The sequence below is a fragment of the Xylaria bambusicola genome (genome assembly GCF_022495145.1).
Source record: "Xylaria bambusicola strain CBS 139988 unplaced genomic scaffold F5B22scaffold_29, whole genome shotgun sequence".
In the NCBI taxonomy this organism is placed as follows: Eukaryota; Fungi; Ascomycota; class Sordariomycetes; order Xylariales; family Xylariaceae; genus Xylaria; species Xylaria bambusicola.
In genome coordinates, this window is record NW_025953582.1 from 405,113 (window position 1) to 422,487 (window position 17,375).

At 18.3% G+C, this 17,375-nt stretch overlaps 1 protein-coding gene across 1 annotated transcript; it reads left to right on the forward strand.

The window, feature by feature from the left end:
- The first annotated feature begins 2,350 nt into the window (after positions 1–2,350).
- Positions 2,351–4,026, forward strand: F5B22DRAFT_612073 (uncharacterized protein). Its single transcript, XM_047975321.1, has 3 exons — positions 2,351–2,403; positions 2,463–2,770; positions 2,907–4,026. Exon 3 carries the CDS (start codon positions 3,053–3,055, stop codon positions 3,740–3,742), a length of 690 nt encoding a protein of 229 aa, XP_047829606.1. The 5' UTR covers positions 2,351–2,403; positions 2,463–2,770; positions 2,907–3,052; the 3' UTR covers positions 3,743–4,026.
- The last annotated feature ends 13,349 nt before the right edge of the window (positions 4,027–17,375 follow it).

The window sequence follows — 17,375 nt, forward strand, 5'->3', positions numbered from 1 at the left end:
ATTATTTAATAATAAGGATTTATAATTTTATAATTTATTATTAAATCCTTAACTTTAAAAAGGCTTAACTTTTAAATTACTTTAATAATATATAAAACTTAATATATTTTTATAAATTATAAAATTAATATAAATTAAATCTTTTAAAGTATTTAACTTATAAAATTAACTTTATATATTAAAATTTAAATTATAAATTTTTAATAATTTATTTAAAACTTAATTAATTTTTTAATAATATTTTATAAATTAATTAAAAATTAATAAATCTTTAAAAGTATTATTATATAAAAATCTTAAATCTTTTTTATAATAATATATAAAATATAAAGAAAAATATAAAGAAATAAGTAATAAATTTAAACTTATAAATAATAATTTAATAGATTTTTAAGGTGGATTTATTTTATATTACTTAAAAGGTAAAAGTAATTATATTAAAAGTTTTTTTAATTTATAAATAATAATAAATAAATTAATTAAAGTTTATTTAAAATACTTTAAAGGGCTCCTCTTATTAAATAAAATAAAATTTTAATTAATAATTAATATAAATAAAAATTTTAAATAAAATTAATAATTAAAAACTTAACTTAAAGAATAATTAAATATATAAAATTTTATTATTATATATAAAATTAAACTTAAACATTTAATATTATTTTTATAAAACCTATTATATTAATCTTTAAAATTATAATATAAATATTAAATTACTTTAATTAAATTATATTTAAAGCTTTAATATTCCTTTAAAAAACCTTTTTAACTATATTATCTTTAAAGCTACCTTTTATTATTCCACTTTTTAAATATAAATAAAAAAGCTTTATTTATTAATAATAAAAGATATAAAGTAATTTAATAATATAAACCTATTTATTTATATATTATATTTCTTTATATTATAATAAATTTTATTAATATATTTATTAGCTTTTAAAGGTTATAAAATATATATAATAATATAATAAACTATTAATAATTAAAGTATTAAAAGTTTAATTATTTATTTAAAAGTAAAATAAAGCTTATAAGTTATAGGAAGCATTAATTATTAAAAGAAATAATCTTTAAAAATATATATTTTAATTATATAAATATAATCTTTATTAGGAATAGGTTTAAAATAAATTTAAAAATTATTAAACAATTAATAAAAATAATAAATAAAGGTAAAAGTAATATATAATTAATTAATTTTAAAGCTTTAAATAAAATTTATAATATTAATATTAAATATATTAAATATTATAAATATAAATTATTTAAAAGTATTTTAAATTAAGATTTAATTTAAAAGATTATTTAAATAAAAGATATATATTAATTTACCCCTTTAATTTATTTTTATAAAGGAATATAATAAGATATATATTATTTTAAATTAATTTAACTTAATTAAATTATTTATTATTAAATTATTATTATTATTTTAAAAGCTATTTAAAGTATAATATTAATTTATTACTTTAATTAAATTAAATCTTTATAATATTATATAGTAATAATAATTATAAATAAAATAATATCTTTAAAAAATAAATAATTAAGGTTTAATTTTAATATATTATTACCCATTATAACTTTATACTTTTTAAATTATAAAATATAAAGTTAAAAAAAGCTATAATATTCTTTTTATTAAAGCTTTTACTATAAAATATTAATAATTAATTAATAATTATAATAGTTAAAGTTATAATAAAGCTTTATTAAATAAGAAAAAGTTATTAAAAAGATATTTTATAAAGTTAAAAAACTTAATATATATATTTTTAAAATTAATAAGTTTATTCTTATTAATTAAAAGATTAACTGCTTTAAAAAAAAGTATAAAAAGTAGTCTTTAAATTCTTAAAAGAATAAATATTTATAAGTAAAATAAATAAGCTAAGGATAGCTATAGTTATTAATAGATATACCTATATTAAAGTATTAATAAATATTATAGAATTTATAGTTAGCATTATTATATAGCTTTATCTTTAAAGGAGGTAGGTATAAAGAAAAGAAGTTAAGGATATCTTTAAGTGACGATTGGTGGCGGTAAAGGGGCGCTGCTACTTTTTTCTCGTTCAGCTTTAAAGATCTTAGGTGGTGGGAGCTTAAAATAAGCACAAAGGATTAAAAGGTGAGCTGACGCTTAAAAAAGGGAGAAAGCAATCAATACTTATAAAAACGAGCACGCAATATATATATATATATATATTAGAGGGAGCACTAGGGTCGGCAACTTGGGTTGCTCTACATATACTTTTAGATCTGCCCTAGGTACGAACTTACAGGGCGATGCAGGTATACTAACTGGCCCAACGAGGTGCATTGCGAGGCAACAAACGGGGTCTAGCGCATTGGTGACGACGCTCTGCGCGCCAGGAGCTCCGTGTGCTTTGGCTCGAGGTAACCCCTGTCGATTCAACACGACATTACCAATAAGGTCATGTGCTAACGCGCTTTAGACGCGCCCTTTATTCCTCACCCCTCCTGCGTAAACGCTATCCGACCTTTTGCTGCATCACGTCTTGGATCCGCATTTTAAACGGAATAAAAATGGCCAAGTCTACTGGTATATCGGGCAGTGCCCAGCAGACGCAAATCGTCAAGCTCGAAGCTCTCGACGCGTCACAGTCGTATTTCTCTCAAGTTCCGAACTTTAGGCCAAACGATGACGCTGGCTTCGAGGAAGAGTTCGGCCGTTTCGCTTCATCATAGAATATAACCCCTGGCTCAAGTGCCTGGCGGCAGCAACGCATAAAGGCAATTCGCCGTAAGTCATTACTATGGTCTTATTATGTGCCAGCTACTAGTTTATAATAGATGGCGTCGTTTTTCTTATTATTCTTTCAATAGAGCTTATGCAGTTTTATGGCAATTGAGCAAGTATTTAATTTAGTTTAATATAGATGAGGTGATATTTCATTACTCGCAACAAGTCAAACCCGAGGACGATGAAGTGAGCGACAACGACAAGGTTAAGAAAGAGGACGGCGCTCCAGCCCGCCCTAGCAAAAAGAAGCGGGCACAGCAGAAGCTCTAGGTATACCAGAACATGTGCCGCGAAGTTGGCCTTGAACCGCTCGATACGATCAATGGATGCGTGGCGAATCTGAAAAGCAAGCTGGTGAATATTGTCGACTATATCGACGCTAAGCGACGCGGCAGCGCGGTTGTGGTGTGGGAGCCGGAGAAGTTTGAAGACTTCAAGCGCTACACGCTCGCCGCCGACAAGCGAATCGACCAAAAGGAGGCTAGAAGAGGGGATGGTTTCCTCGCAGCTCTGCTACAAAATCTCAGAGGCTCAAACGCTGCTAAGACGTATAAACGGCGGCGGGATGCTGCAGCGATGGCCAGGGACCAGTACACAGATCGCGTCTCAGGGGACATCTCTGGTCAGCGGGCTACAACAAAGCCGTTCGCCGTCAAGCAAGAATTATCCTTGGGTGGCATGGACAAAAGCGTTAGACGGAACTGCGAAGTGATTTCCATCCATGGGTCGGAGTCTGACTTCACATCACCCGAGCGAAACCTCAAAGAGGAGTCGGTCGCGGACGGGAGATACGAAGTCTTTTCCATTCACAATTCAGAATCTAATTTCTCATCACCTGGCCGGACCATCAGAGAGGGCATTGCCAACATGCGTGCTGCAAGCCCTGCTAGCAGCATTGCGTCTTTATTGCCTGATGAGATCCCATGCTCCTCGCAGAAAAGGGTTAAGCGTAAGCTATATGCTGCGATATAAGTGGAGGATCGTTCTCCCTAAGACGAGCTCGCCTCAAGACCTGCGTTTAAGCGTTTCCAAAATGCAAAGTCTTTCGAGTTGGATTGAGGGGGGAGGGCATATTGTAAAGCTGGCAGCCGTCGGATTCTTGATACAGCAAAATAATACCTAGTCTACTATAATAAAAAGGCCCAATACCATGCTCCTAGTTATAATTTTAATCATATATAAGCATTATTCATGTCTTATAAGGAAGGCCGCGGTTTAAAGGCTATACGTCCAAATTTGCATTCTTCCAGGTCACCCATACGGCGCACAATTATCGCCATAAGACACTACCCTGTCCCGCAGTACTATTCTTGCTGGTCTTGGCTGCCCTGGGCTAGTGGTTTTAGCGCTGAAACTGTAGGCTACCCCGGGCCTCACTAGGGTGGTTTCCTAGCACTCACCGGCCGAGGACAGTACTATCGGCTACTGCTGATATGCTAATATACCCCATACAGGGCATGTGCTTCGGCTGCCCGTCACTACTCTACCTGCTACCAACTTGGGTCCATCTCTGACACTCTCTCGCCATCTTCCCTACACTTGTCCTTCTCCAACCCGACGAGCTATTTTGGCTATGTTTCCACACAGATCATGATGGCGTCTTTAATGAAATTCCCCTTGTTTTCCAAGCTGCCGCCCGAATTGAAGATTCTTATATGGGAAATATTTATCTTGGAATACTACCGAAACCGGCTCGTTCCGATGAACAAGTTCGCCAAAAGAATGAATATACATTTGCAACCTTACATATCCACCACACTTTTGCGCTACATCGAAGAGCCGTAGAGTCGCCACGGATCTCTACCCTACTCAACTTTCCGTTTTACGGATAATAACTGAGATCGTCGTTAATAATAATCTAAAAACCAATATTAGCCATTATCCATCCAAAGGGGCCATTTACATCAGCACCAACCACGATATCTTTATATTTGGCTTCAATAGGCTAGCTCGCTGGTATCTTACCGAACACCGCTACACAGCACCCCCCATGGTCGGCTGTGAGAATTTCGGGTGGAGATCGCCGAGTTTGTCACAGTCACAGTGCCAAGGCCTGCGGCAGATCATGTTGTTTAATATGATTGATTGCTCGTTACTGAAGGATGGATGCCATCGTACCCCCGACTGGTGAGAAATCTTATGTGTTATATTGCTGCTGTTTTATCGACTTCCTGAACGCCCCCGACGGCTTTCAACCTTGGACCCACTAGACTGAAGACGAGCGATGACTGACTCGAAGTTTTCTAGTGTTGTCAAGTGCGAAGCAATGGATTACTATAATACTTGGTATGATAGTACGATCTTCTCAAGTGTCCAGAGATTTCTTTGTGCTGTGCTGGATGAAGACATTGTGAACGGCTTTGCTATGTACCTGAACATACTCGAAATGAGCGAGCGTTCGATACGAGAAGGGGAAAACTATAGCGAGATTATCCACTCGACTTACCATGCCTTTTCTTATATAAGACGGGCATATTACGCAAACATATGAAATAAAAATAAAGACCTTTAATAAAAGCTATTTTAATTAATTCTAATCCATTTTATATATTAATTTTAACTATTTGGGTAAAAAAGTATAAAGCATTATTAAAGAAAAACAATAAGTTAAAAATTATCTTAAGTTTATAAAAAGACTATTAAAGGATACTTTATTTTTATAAACTCCTATAATTACTATTACTATATAACCTTTTATAAGTTTAACTTAAAATAAATAATAAATTATATATAAAAATATAATAATAATATTAAGGATAATAATAAAAATTTATTTAATATTTTAAAAATAATATATATATTATATTACTTTAAATTAAATAATTTATCCACCTTTTTTAAATATATAAATATAATTAATATTAAATTTATTTATCTTAATAATAATTTAAATTAAAAGCGTAAATTCTTTTTAAGCTTAAGCTTAACTTTTAATTAAATAAAAAAGCGTTATATAAGTTTATTATTATAAGCTACCACTATTTTTTATTAGGTTTTTTAAGGATTAATATAACCTTAACTTTATAAAAAATAAATTATATAATTATAATAAAAAAGTTAATTAATAACTTAACTTTTAAATTTTAATTTAACTTAATATAATTATAATATTCTTTAAGGTTAATAATATAAATATATAAACTTAAAAAGGTTTTATAAATATTATTAAGTAATATATTAAGCTTAAATAATAATATAAGTTTATTAAAAAAGGATTTTAAAACCTTATAGCTCTTTTTAACTATATTATATATAATAAAGTTATAAGTAATTTAATAAATAAGCTTTATTATAATAAAAGTAATATTTAAATAATATTTATTATAATAAAAGGTTAACCTTTCCCTTAAGTAAATAATAAAAGCTTATTAATTTATATAATTTAATAAAGTAAGTTTTAATAAAGGATTAAGTTAAATAAATAATTATAGATTAAAATAAGGTTAATAAAATATAAGTAAAATAAAATAAAATAACGTAGGGTTAGAATTTTTTACTTTAAAGATAAAGAAAATCAATTTAACATTTAATAATTATTTAACCTTTTTATTAAATAGGAAAAAAAGCTTAAAGGATTTTATATTATTATAATTATTATTTTAACGCTATAAAAATTTAATATCTTTAATTAAAATAAAAAATGAAATATTATAAAAATATAAAAGTTATAGGGCATTAATAAAACTTTCTTTAAATATATTAAAATAAAATAATTAAATAATAATAATATTTTAATAATAAAGATTTTTTAAAAGGCCCTTAAAGAAAATATAATAATTAATTTTTAATAAAGTAATATAATTAAATTTAATACTATATTAAAAGTTATCTTAATAAATAAAGTAAAGAGTATTATAAAATTAAATATAAAAAAGAATTAATAATAATAATTAATAGGTATAAGCTTTTTAAATATAGCATTAAAAGTTAACTATAGGGTTAATTTAAGCTTAAACGCTTTAGGATAAATAAAAAAAACTTATAAATATTATATTCCTCTTTTTATATATATAATAATAATTTTAATACATTACCTTTATTATAGGTTAAGGGGTATTAATATTACTTTTAAGTATTATTTTTATAATAATAATTCTTAAGTAAAATTAATAAATTATATATATATTAAGTATAGATTTATATATAAAATAAAATAAATAAAAATAAAAGTAAATATTTATTATAATTTAAAAAAAGCTTTAATCCTTTAAACGTTAAATAATATTTTAAATATAATAACTATTAATATATTATTAACTTATTAAATTATAAATAAGTTATTAAAATTATTAAATTAAATTTAAGCTTATATTAATTAATAAATATATTATTAAAAACGGAAAAAAAGTAATTAAATATTATAATTAAAGTAAAAAATAATATAAATATATAAAGATTATTAAGTTTAACATTTATAATAAAGGTAAATAATTAAAGGTTACTTTTTATTATTTTTATCTTTTATTTATCTACTCCCTTTTTTTATAAATTATATTTATATTTATATTATTTATTTAATATTATAATATAATTAATAATTACCCCCTTTATTTATTATTAACTTTACTTTATATTACTTAATAAACCCTTTATTTATTTAAAGAATTAATTATAAACGTTAAATAATAATTAAATATATATTTTATTTATTAAATTAATTAAAGTATAAAAGTGGTATAAGCTTAATACCTTATTAACCCTTAAGCATTTTAGCTTTAAGTTAAACTAGCCCCTTAATAATAGGTTAATAGCTATTAAACTTATAATTTTAAATATCTTCTATATATTTATTATTAAAGTAAACCTTAAATACTTCCTTAATTAATCCTTTATTTATTATATTAATTTAACGTTATATAATATTTATAAGCCCCTTATAATTATTATTTCTTATATATTATTTATTTAAATTATACTTTATAATAATTTAATTTAAAAGTTTAAAAGTTATATATTAAATTATATTATATTTAAAGGAATTATTAAAGTAGATTTTAAAATTTTAATTCATTATTATATAAGTTTTATTATAAATAATGTTAAATTATATAAATAAATAATATTAAAAAACCTTATTACTTATATTAATTACTTTAATTAATTTACTTTAAGTTAATTATTATAATATTATATATATTATAAAATATACTTTAACTTTTATATATTTAACTTTAAATTTATTTTTATAAAGTTTATTATTAATTATAATAATAATATTATAATATTTAATAATATAATAATTAAAGTTAAATTTAAATTAAATAATTTTATATAAAGAATTTTATTAAAGGGGAAGTTTATATTTAATAAATATAAATATATAAATTTAATAATTAATTTAATTATATTATTTAATAATTATTATTAAAATAAATATAATATTATTATTATTAAACTTATAAATATTAATGCACCGTTTACTTTATTACCTTTATTATTAAATAGTATTTTAAAATAGTTTAACCCTTAAACCTTAAAACTTAAACCTAAGCACCCCTATTTAAACAATACCTATATTTCATTTATTCTTAATAAAATTAATATTTAAACTTTTAAAGATTTAATATTTATTAATAATAATGTTATAATTTATTTATATTTATTTTAATTTTATAAATTAAAATAATAAACCCTTATTCTTTTTAAGTTTATTTCTTTTACTTAACTTATAAAAGCTAAAAGTAATAAAAGTATCTTTATTATATTTATTAATATTTAAAATTATTTAATAAATTAATTATAAATATAAACTATTAAGGAAAAGGGGTTTATTTTATTTATAATTATTATTATTATATAAAAAGTAAATTAATATATTATTTTAATAATAAAATTATATATTATAATTAATATATAATTTAAAAAGGATTTATTTAATTAAATAACTTTTATTAAATTATTCTTATAATATAAATACTTTTTTTTATTAATAATTAATTAATTAATTTACCTTTACCTTATTTCTTTATAATTTATTATATTATTATAAATATTTATCTCTTTTTTATATATATAAATACTTTAATAAGTTATTTTAAAATATAAATATATTATTAAGCTTAATATAATATAAAGTAATAGCTTAATCTTTAAATAGTTATATTAATATAATTTTAAAAATAAAGTATATACTTTATATAATAAAAAGAAAAGTAAAGAAGTTATTTATTATTAAATATTTATTAAAAGAACTACCTTATTAATATATATAGATTATTAATATATTTAGCCTTAACTATAGCAGTGGCGAAGTCTGTGTACCGGATAGTTAAGATCGGATTTTAGGGGCTAGCTACTATTGGTGAATTTAGAGGTAGACTCTACCCCTAAAGGGCCGGAGAGCTGTATAGGGTGTCCACGTGCCTACATAGGCCAGTGTGCTGTTCTCGGTGGTGGTCCTATTGTAGTGCTCCCTTGAGGAGGCGATTGTTAAACCATTAGCTTTTACACCTCTTATTCCCCTAAATAACCGCCGTGTATTATAGCTACCCAATAATTAAAGGAAATGTTAAAGATTAAAACTTTTAATTATTAAATTTATATAAAGCTATATAATATTATACTTAAAGGTATATTATAATTAATTAAATTATTATTATTATATATTATTAAGTTTATTTATCTTTAATTATTAATATTCCTTTATTATTTAAAAGTATATTAAATATTAAAATTTAAAAGGAAAAAGATATACCTTCTTTATTATTTAAATTTTATTATTTATATAAAGGTTTATACCTTTATAATAAAGTATTTCATTAATAGTTTTAAGCTCTTCTTTATTATAAAAGTTTAAAGTAATAATTTAAAAGTATTAAGCTTTAAATAATTTCTTAAATATAATATAAAAGGTATATATATTTATTTTAAACTTTAATAAAGGATTAATAAATACTGTAGTTAAAACTTTTTATAAGCATTATAATTTATTAATTTAAAAAAGCACTTAAAGTATTTTTAAATAATTAAATACTTTAATTTATATTCTTTTTATATATATTAATTAAAAGGATTTATATTAATATTAAAATCTTAAATAAATATACTATTTTAATAATTAACTATACTTATTTAAAATTATTTTATTATTATTTATATTACTTTTAATTTAATGCTTTAAATTATTAAACTTTTACTTTATTAAGTTATAAATAAAATATTTATTATATAAAGTATTTTTTATTTTATTACTTTATATTATAAAGGATATTTATAATTTATAAATTAAATAAATATATATAATATTAATATTATATTTAATAAGCTTAATCCTATTTTTTTTTTTTTTTTTTTTTTTTTTTTACTTTTATTAAAGGTATTTATAAAGTATTATAATTTATTATTAAAGTTATTAAGGTTTTAAAAGGCTTAATATATTAAAAATATTAATAATATTAATAAAATTAACTTTAACTTCTTTATATTTATTTATTTCCCTTCTTTAAACTATTAATAATATTATTTAACTTAATAAATTAAATTTTAAATTTTTTAATTTAAAAATTAAAGTAACATTAATATACTTTAATAAATAAGAAAAATATAAAATGTAAAATCTTCTTTACTTTAACTTATAAAGTTAACTTTTATAAATATATATAATACTTTTTAAAATTACCTTTAATCTTTATAATTTTAAACTTTATTATTAAATTTAATATATTTTATTAAATATTTATAAATTATAATATTAATTAAAGTTTAATCTTATAAAGTAATTAAATATTTATATTAAATATTAAAGTAAAGTAATTGCTTTAACCTATTTAAGTTCTTTTTTTTTTTAAATTTTATAATAATCTTTTAATAAAACTTTTTATCCTTTTTAATTAAACTTTAAATAATATTATTAAATAGTATAAAAAGTACTTTTATTATATTTAAATAGGTTTATTTTAAAATTTTTATAATAAAATAGTTAAGCTATTAAATATAAGAAGGATAATAGGGTTAAAATCTTTTTATTATATATATTTAAAGGTTTAAAAATCCTATTATATTATAAATTATTTATATCTTTTATTAAAGTAAAGGAATTTAAAAGTAAAATATTTATAATCTTTTTAAAACTAGCTTTATTATTAAGTTTTTATAAAATTTAAAGCCGTTTATAATAATATTATTTTTATAAAAATAAACTTAACTATATATTTAAACATTATATAAAGTATAATTAACCTTTTATTTAAGGTTATAAAATATAAATTATATTATATTTATTTATTAATATAAATATTTTATAAAGGTATTAAATATTTATTATAAATTTATAATTAAAAACTTAATTAAAATAATTATAAATAATATTAAAAAGTAATATTATTAATTAAGGAGCATTTTTAAAGGATTTTATTATCCACTTTAAATTGTTATTTTAAAGGAAATATTTTCTACTTTCTTTAAATTACTTATTAAATGTCTTATTTTAATAAAATAAAGTTTTTATTAAAGTTTTTAAATAAACTATAAAGGATATTATAAGTAACTTATTAACTTTAATATAAAGATTATTATTTAAATTAAAATAAAACTTTATAAGTGGTAATAATTTAAAGTTAACTTAAAACTATAAGTTATTAATTTAATAAATATTTAAAAAAGAGGGTTAAAACCCTTTAAACGCATTTATATTATTTATATAAACTAGGTTTAAAGAATTAATTATTTTAATTCTTAATTAATTATAAAGTAAAAAGTATTATTAATAAAAATAAATTATATTAACCTTATATACTTAATTAATAAAGTAAATAAATATAATAATATTTTTAAAAAAATTTAATTATATAATAAAGTTAATTATTTTTATAAAATATAAAGTAAAGGTAAATTATAAATTAATTAATAATTAATAAATCTTAAAGGATAATTTATTATTATATAATAAATCTTTAATATAAATAATAATTTATATTATTATTTCCTTATTAATATTAACCTTATTTTTCTTAAAAATAAAAATGGAATTTTAAAAAGCAATTTTAAAAACTATTAAGGGTATTTAAAAATTGCTTTAATTTAATTCTATTTTACCTTTACTATTATAACCACTATAATAAACCTTAATATAAAAGTATATTTTAAAGATATAAATATAAATATAAAATAATGTTATAATATAATATTAATATTAGCTGCTTAAGGGATATAGGGGAGGTAGAACGCTTTAATAAACCTGCCCTATATTAGTTTAGCTATAGCTTATACCGCGCTTAAAGCAGCATCCCAAAACCATATAGCCTTTATACCATTATATATATAAAGTTTAATCCCTAATTCCGTATTAACTTATTTTATAATAGGAATTTAAAGAAATATATTTAACTTAAGGCAATCAGTTGGTTTTCTTAATGCATGTTTTAAACTTATTCCTGTGGAATTTTCTCACTTCAGCGTTCCCCCCTTTGCTAACCTGTAGTCCCTTTGGATCTCCCTCGATCTTAAGGCCGGATAAGCTCCTCGCTTTAAATAACGCAATATAGACCTACCCTTCTCCCTAGGTATAAATAAGATTAATAATAATATAATTAAGTGTTAAACTTTAACTTTTATAAATTAATATAGCTTATATTAGGGCTAAGGGGATTTAAGTTTTATTTAAAAGGTTAAAGGGCTCTTTATTCCTTAAAGAGTATATAGAGCAGTTTATATAAATAGTTTACACTTAGTTATTATAAAATTTCACAACTAGTTAAAACCTTTTAATGATGTTTCCTTACTTTATAAATATTTTAATATACTTTATTTATAGTTTTATATAATTATTATAAACATTATTTTTTAATATAAGGTTTTATTATATAAATACTTTTAGGAGATTTTTAAAGTTATATTTTTTATAATTATAAATAATGCTTTAGCTTTTATTATAAAGTTTTAAGCTTAAGTTTAAATTAATAAAAAGGATAATTAATATATTTTCTTTAAACTTAACTATAGCTTTAAATTAATAATCTTTAAAAGATATTAATAATTTATTAAATAAGCATTTATAATACCTTTTAAAATATATATATTTTAAATTTATTTAAAATTTATTTATATAAATAAATATATACTTTTTTAATTTAAGTTTATTAAACTATATTTAATTATACTTTTAAACCTTTTTTTATTATAAATAAAGTATTATTATATCTTTTATTTAATAAAGGTAATTTATTAAAATATTTATATTAATAATAATTAAAGATTACTTTATTTAATATTTTTATAAAATTTTAATAAAAGTTTTATTACTTTAATAATAAATAGTTTTAAGGTAAAAGTAAATAAAATTATATAAAGCTTAAGCTTTACTTTTAAATATTTATTTATTTTTATTATAAAAAATACTATATACCTTATAGGAATATAATTCTTATAATTAATTATAAATAAGCTCTTTATTATATTAAAAATAATATTAAAAGAGCTTTATAAAAAACAATTAATAAAAATTATTAATAATAATAATTTATACTTTATTAAAGGGTTTAAAAGAATTATAAGCTTTTTATATAATAATATTAAGTTATTTAAAATAAAAATTCTTAATTATTATAATATATAAAGTTAATATTTATTATTTTAAATAAAACTACTTATAACTTTTTAAAATATAATACTTAATAATTAAAATAAAAAGTTTTATATTATAAATATTATTAAAATAAATATAAGTTTTATTAATAAATATTTATTATTAATTTTATTAATAATTAAAATATTTATATTTTTTAATTATTTTTAAATATATTTATTATAAATATTTAATTAAATAAGTTTTAATAATTTTTTAAAACTATATACCTTTTAATTAATATATATAAATATAATAAAATTATTAATATTTAAAGTTAAAATATTAATTAATATTATAATATTAATAAATAAACTTTAATTATATAAATATTTTATAAATACTTTTAAAATAATAAACTTTTTATAGCTTATAAAGTTAATATAAAAGATATTATAATTGAAATAAATAATATTAATTAATTTAACCTACTTTAAATAAAGAATAAGTTCCTTTATAAAATAATTAACTTAATTATAACGGTTTAAGTCCTAACTTATATTATATAATATTATATTACTTAAAGTAGTAAATAGATTTTTTAAATTAATAGTATATACTTTAATATAAAATGTTAAGCTCTTTATAAATAAAGTTAAAAAGTATTAAATATTATTAAAAAGATATTAATTTAAATATAAAGTAATAATAATTAATATAAAGGGTTAAATAGCTTTATAAGCTTTAATATATATAGTTAAAAAGCTAATAAAAAGCATTATATTAATTACTTTTAAGTTATATAAACTTAATAATAAAAGGAATTAATTATAATAATATTAAAAATAAAGTAAAGTTATTTATTTAATATAATTATAATATTATTTATATAATTATATAAGGTTTATTAATTTATATATAATAATAAAAATAAATAAAACTTTATATTATTTAAACGTTATAATTATAAAGTTAAAAGAAATGTTTATCTTTACTTTTATATTTAAATTTATAATTATATTAATATTATTAAATAATAATATTAATAAAAGCCTTAATATAAAATAATTATTAAAAATATTAATAATTAATATATATATTTATTTATATATTTAAATATTTAAATTTATTTACCCTTTCTTTATTTTAAATTAATAAATATATTTTATATATTAAATCTTATTTATAATTTTAATAAATATTTTAATTAAAGTATTATATAATATATTTTAACACTTTATATATATATAAAAGTTATTTTTAACTACTTTACTTTTTTAAAAATATATAAATTTAAAAGCTTAACTTTAAATATTAAACTTTAAATTAGTTTTATATATATAATTATAAATGTATAGCTTTAAAATATATTTAATAGGTAGTTTATATTAAAAGAAAAAAAAATATTAAAACTATAATATTTTAAATAAAAAAAAAGTAAATAATATTATTTATTTTAATTATTATTATATTATAAGTTATATATATAAAATAATATAAGGTGTTTTTAATAATATAGTTTAAATATTACTTTAATTATTTATAAAAAGCTTATTTATCTTTAAAAGAAATTATTATTAAAATATGTTAAATAAGTATTTTTAAAAATGTTTTAATTTTAACTTTATACTTTATTATTAAATAATTTAATTTTATTAATTTAAAAACTAATATAAAATAAATATATACCCTTTAATAATTATTAATAAATATATAAAATAAATTTTAAAATATATATTTTTATAATATAATATAAATATTTTTATTATATTTAATTTATTTATAATTAATAATTTTAAATTTAATATATTAATAATATTATTAAGTTTAAAAATATAATATATATTTAATATAAATCTTTTAAAGGTTATTTTAAAGTTTTTTAAAAAAAAGGTTTATAAATAAAATAATTAATTTAAGTTCTTTAATATATTAAAGACCTTTAATATATTTTTAATAAATATTAATACTATATAGCTATAAATATTATTTAATTAATAGTTAATAATTATAAGTTAAAAGCTATAAAATAAAACCTTATTAATTTATAAATTATTTTTAAAAATTATTATTTAAAGTTTTAAATATTATAATTATTAATATATTAAAACTTTATTAATACCCTTATATATAATTAAAAAGTTAAATTTATTAAAGGAATTAAGTTAAATTATAATAATATATTAAATTTTAATTAATAAATAAATATTTATTAATTTTATTAAATTTAATATTAAAACTAATAAAATAATTAAACTAGTTTAAGCTTAATAATATATTATTTAAAATAAAATTATAAATTTATATAAGCTTAATTATACTTTATTATTTTTAATATAAAGGCCTTTCTTATTATATTATTTTTTCTTTAATATAATTTATTTTTAATTAATAAGAAATAAAAGTAATTAACTATAAACTTATTTAAAATGGGTTAGGTTAATTTAAAGCAGCAATTCCATTTTATAGTTTACCTTTAAAGTCTTTATCCAAAAAGTTTTAATAATTATATACCACTCCTCTTTATTAAGAATAATATTATTAGTTTTAATAATTTAAAAGTTAATTAATTAATAGGTTATACCTTTATTTTAATAATAGTTTTATTATAATTATAATATTATTTAAAATTTTAAAGTTAAATTAAAAAATTTAAATAATATTATTAAAGAAATTTATAAATAATTAATAATTATATATTTATATTTAAATTAATTTATTTAATAATTAAAGATTAAGGTTAAGGGTACCTTTTATATATTGGTAAACAACTTAACGCTAGCAATTTAATATTAGTTTACCTTAGGCGTACGTTTATAGCTGCCTGCTATTTAAGAACTTGGGTTTTAGGTTCCAGGTTTTATTAAATGTTAAGAGCGTAACGAACCGGGCTTAACGCCATTACCGCTTTCGCTTACGCTCAGCTTAAGCTATTATTAATTAAGTATTAAAACTTTAAATAGAAATTTAAAAAAGTTTTTATATTATTAAATATAAATTTTTAAAATTAATTAATAATTAAAAGCTTAAACCTTATTTTAAAGGGTTAATAAAAAGTAAAATATAAGTATTATAAAAAATTAAAAAAGAGTTAAAAAATATTAAAATAAAACTTAATAAATTTATTATAATAGTTAAAAAAGGTAAAATAGCTATATAAAAAGTAATAAAAATAAAATAAATAATTATAATAATATTAAAAGAAATAAAAACCATTAATATTTAAACTTAAACTAATAGTTATATATTATATATATAATTTAATAATTATATTATTTATAAATATATTAAAAATTATAAAATATAAGTATTTAATTATTATAAATTTATTAATTCCCTTATAACCCTTTTTTATAAAGGTAATAAATAATATTAATTTTATAAAAGAATTTTATTAAAAATAAAATATAAATTAAAGTTTTATTAATATTTTTATAAAGAACTATATAATAATATTATATAAAAATAATCCTTTTTAAAGAAGTATAAATTATTATAATAGCTTTAAAGATAAATAATTCTTTTAATTAATAAGTTATTAATAATTAATTAAAATAAGTTTTTATTATTAATTATTAATTATAATATAATAAATAATAAATATCGTTTTAACTTTATTATACTTTTTTTAACTATTAAAAATAAGGGTAAGGTTATTTATATTATTAAATATAAATAAGTGCTTTTAACTTAATACTCCCTTTTTTAATTTAAATATTTATTAATATATTATTTTAACCTTATTATACTTTCTTTAACTATTAAGAATAAGGGTAAAGTTATTTATATTAATAAATATAAATAAATGCTCTTAACTTAACATTCCTTCCTTTAGCTTAAGTATTTATTAATATATTATTTTAGCTTTATTATACTTCCTTTAATTATTAAGGATAAGGGTAAAGTTATTTATATTAATAAATATAAATAAATACTTTTAATTTAATATTCCTTCCTTTAATTTAAATGTTTATTAATATATTATTTTAACTTTATTATACTTCCTTTAATTATTAAAGATATTAATAAGGTTATTTATATTATTAAATATAAATAGGTGCTTTTAACTTAATATTTTTTATTTAGTTTTAATTTTTATTAATA

Bases quoted from the DNA above. Each gene is read 5' to 3' on its own strand.
- F5B22DRAFT_612073 (XM_047975321.1), top strand. From the start codon at position 3,053: ATGTGCCGCGAAGTTGGCCTTGAACCGCTCGATACGATCAATGGATGC.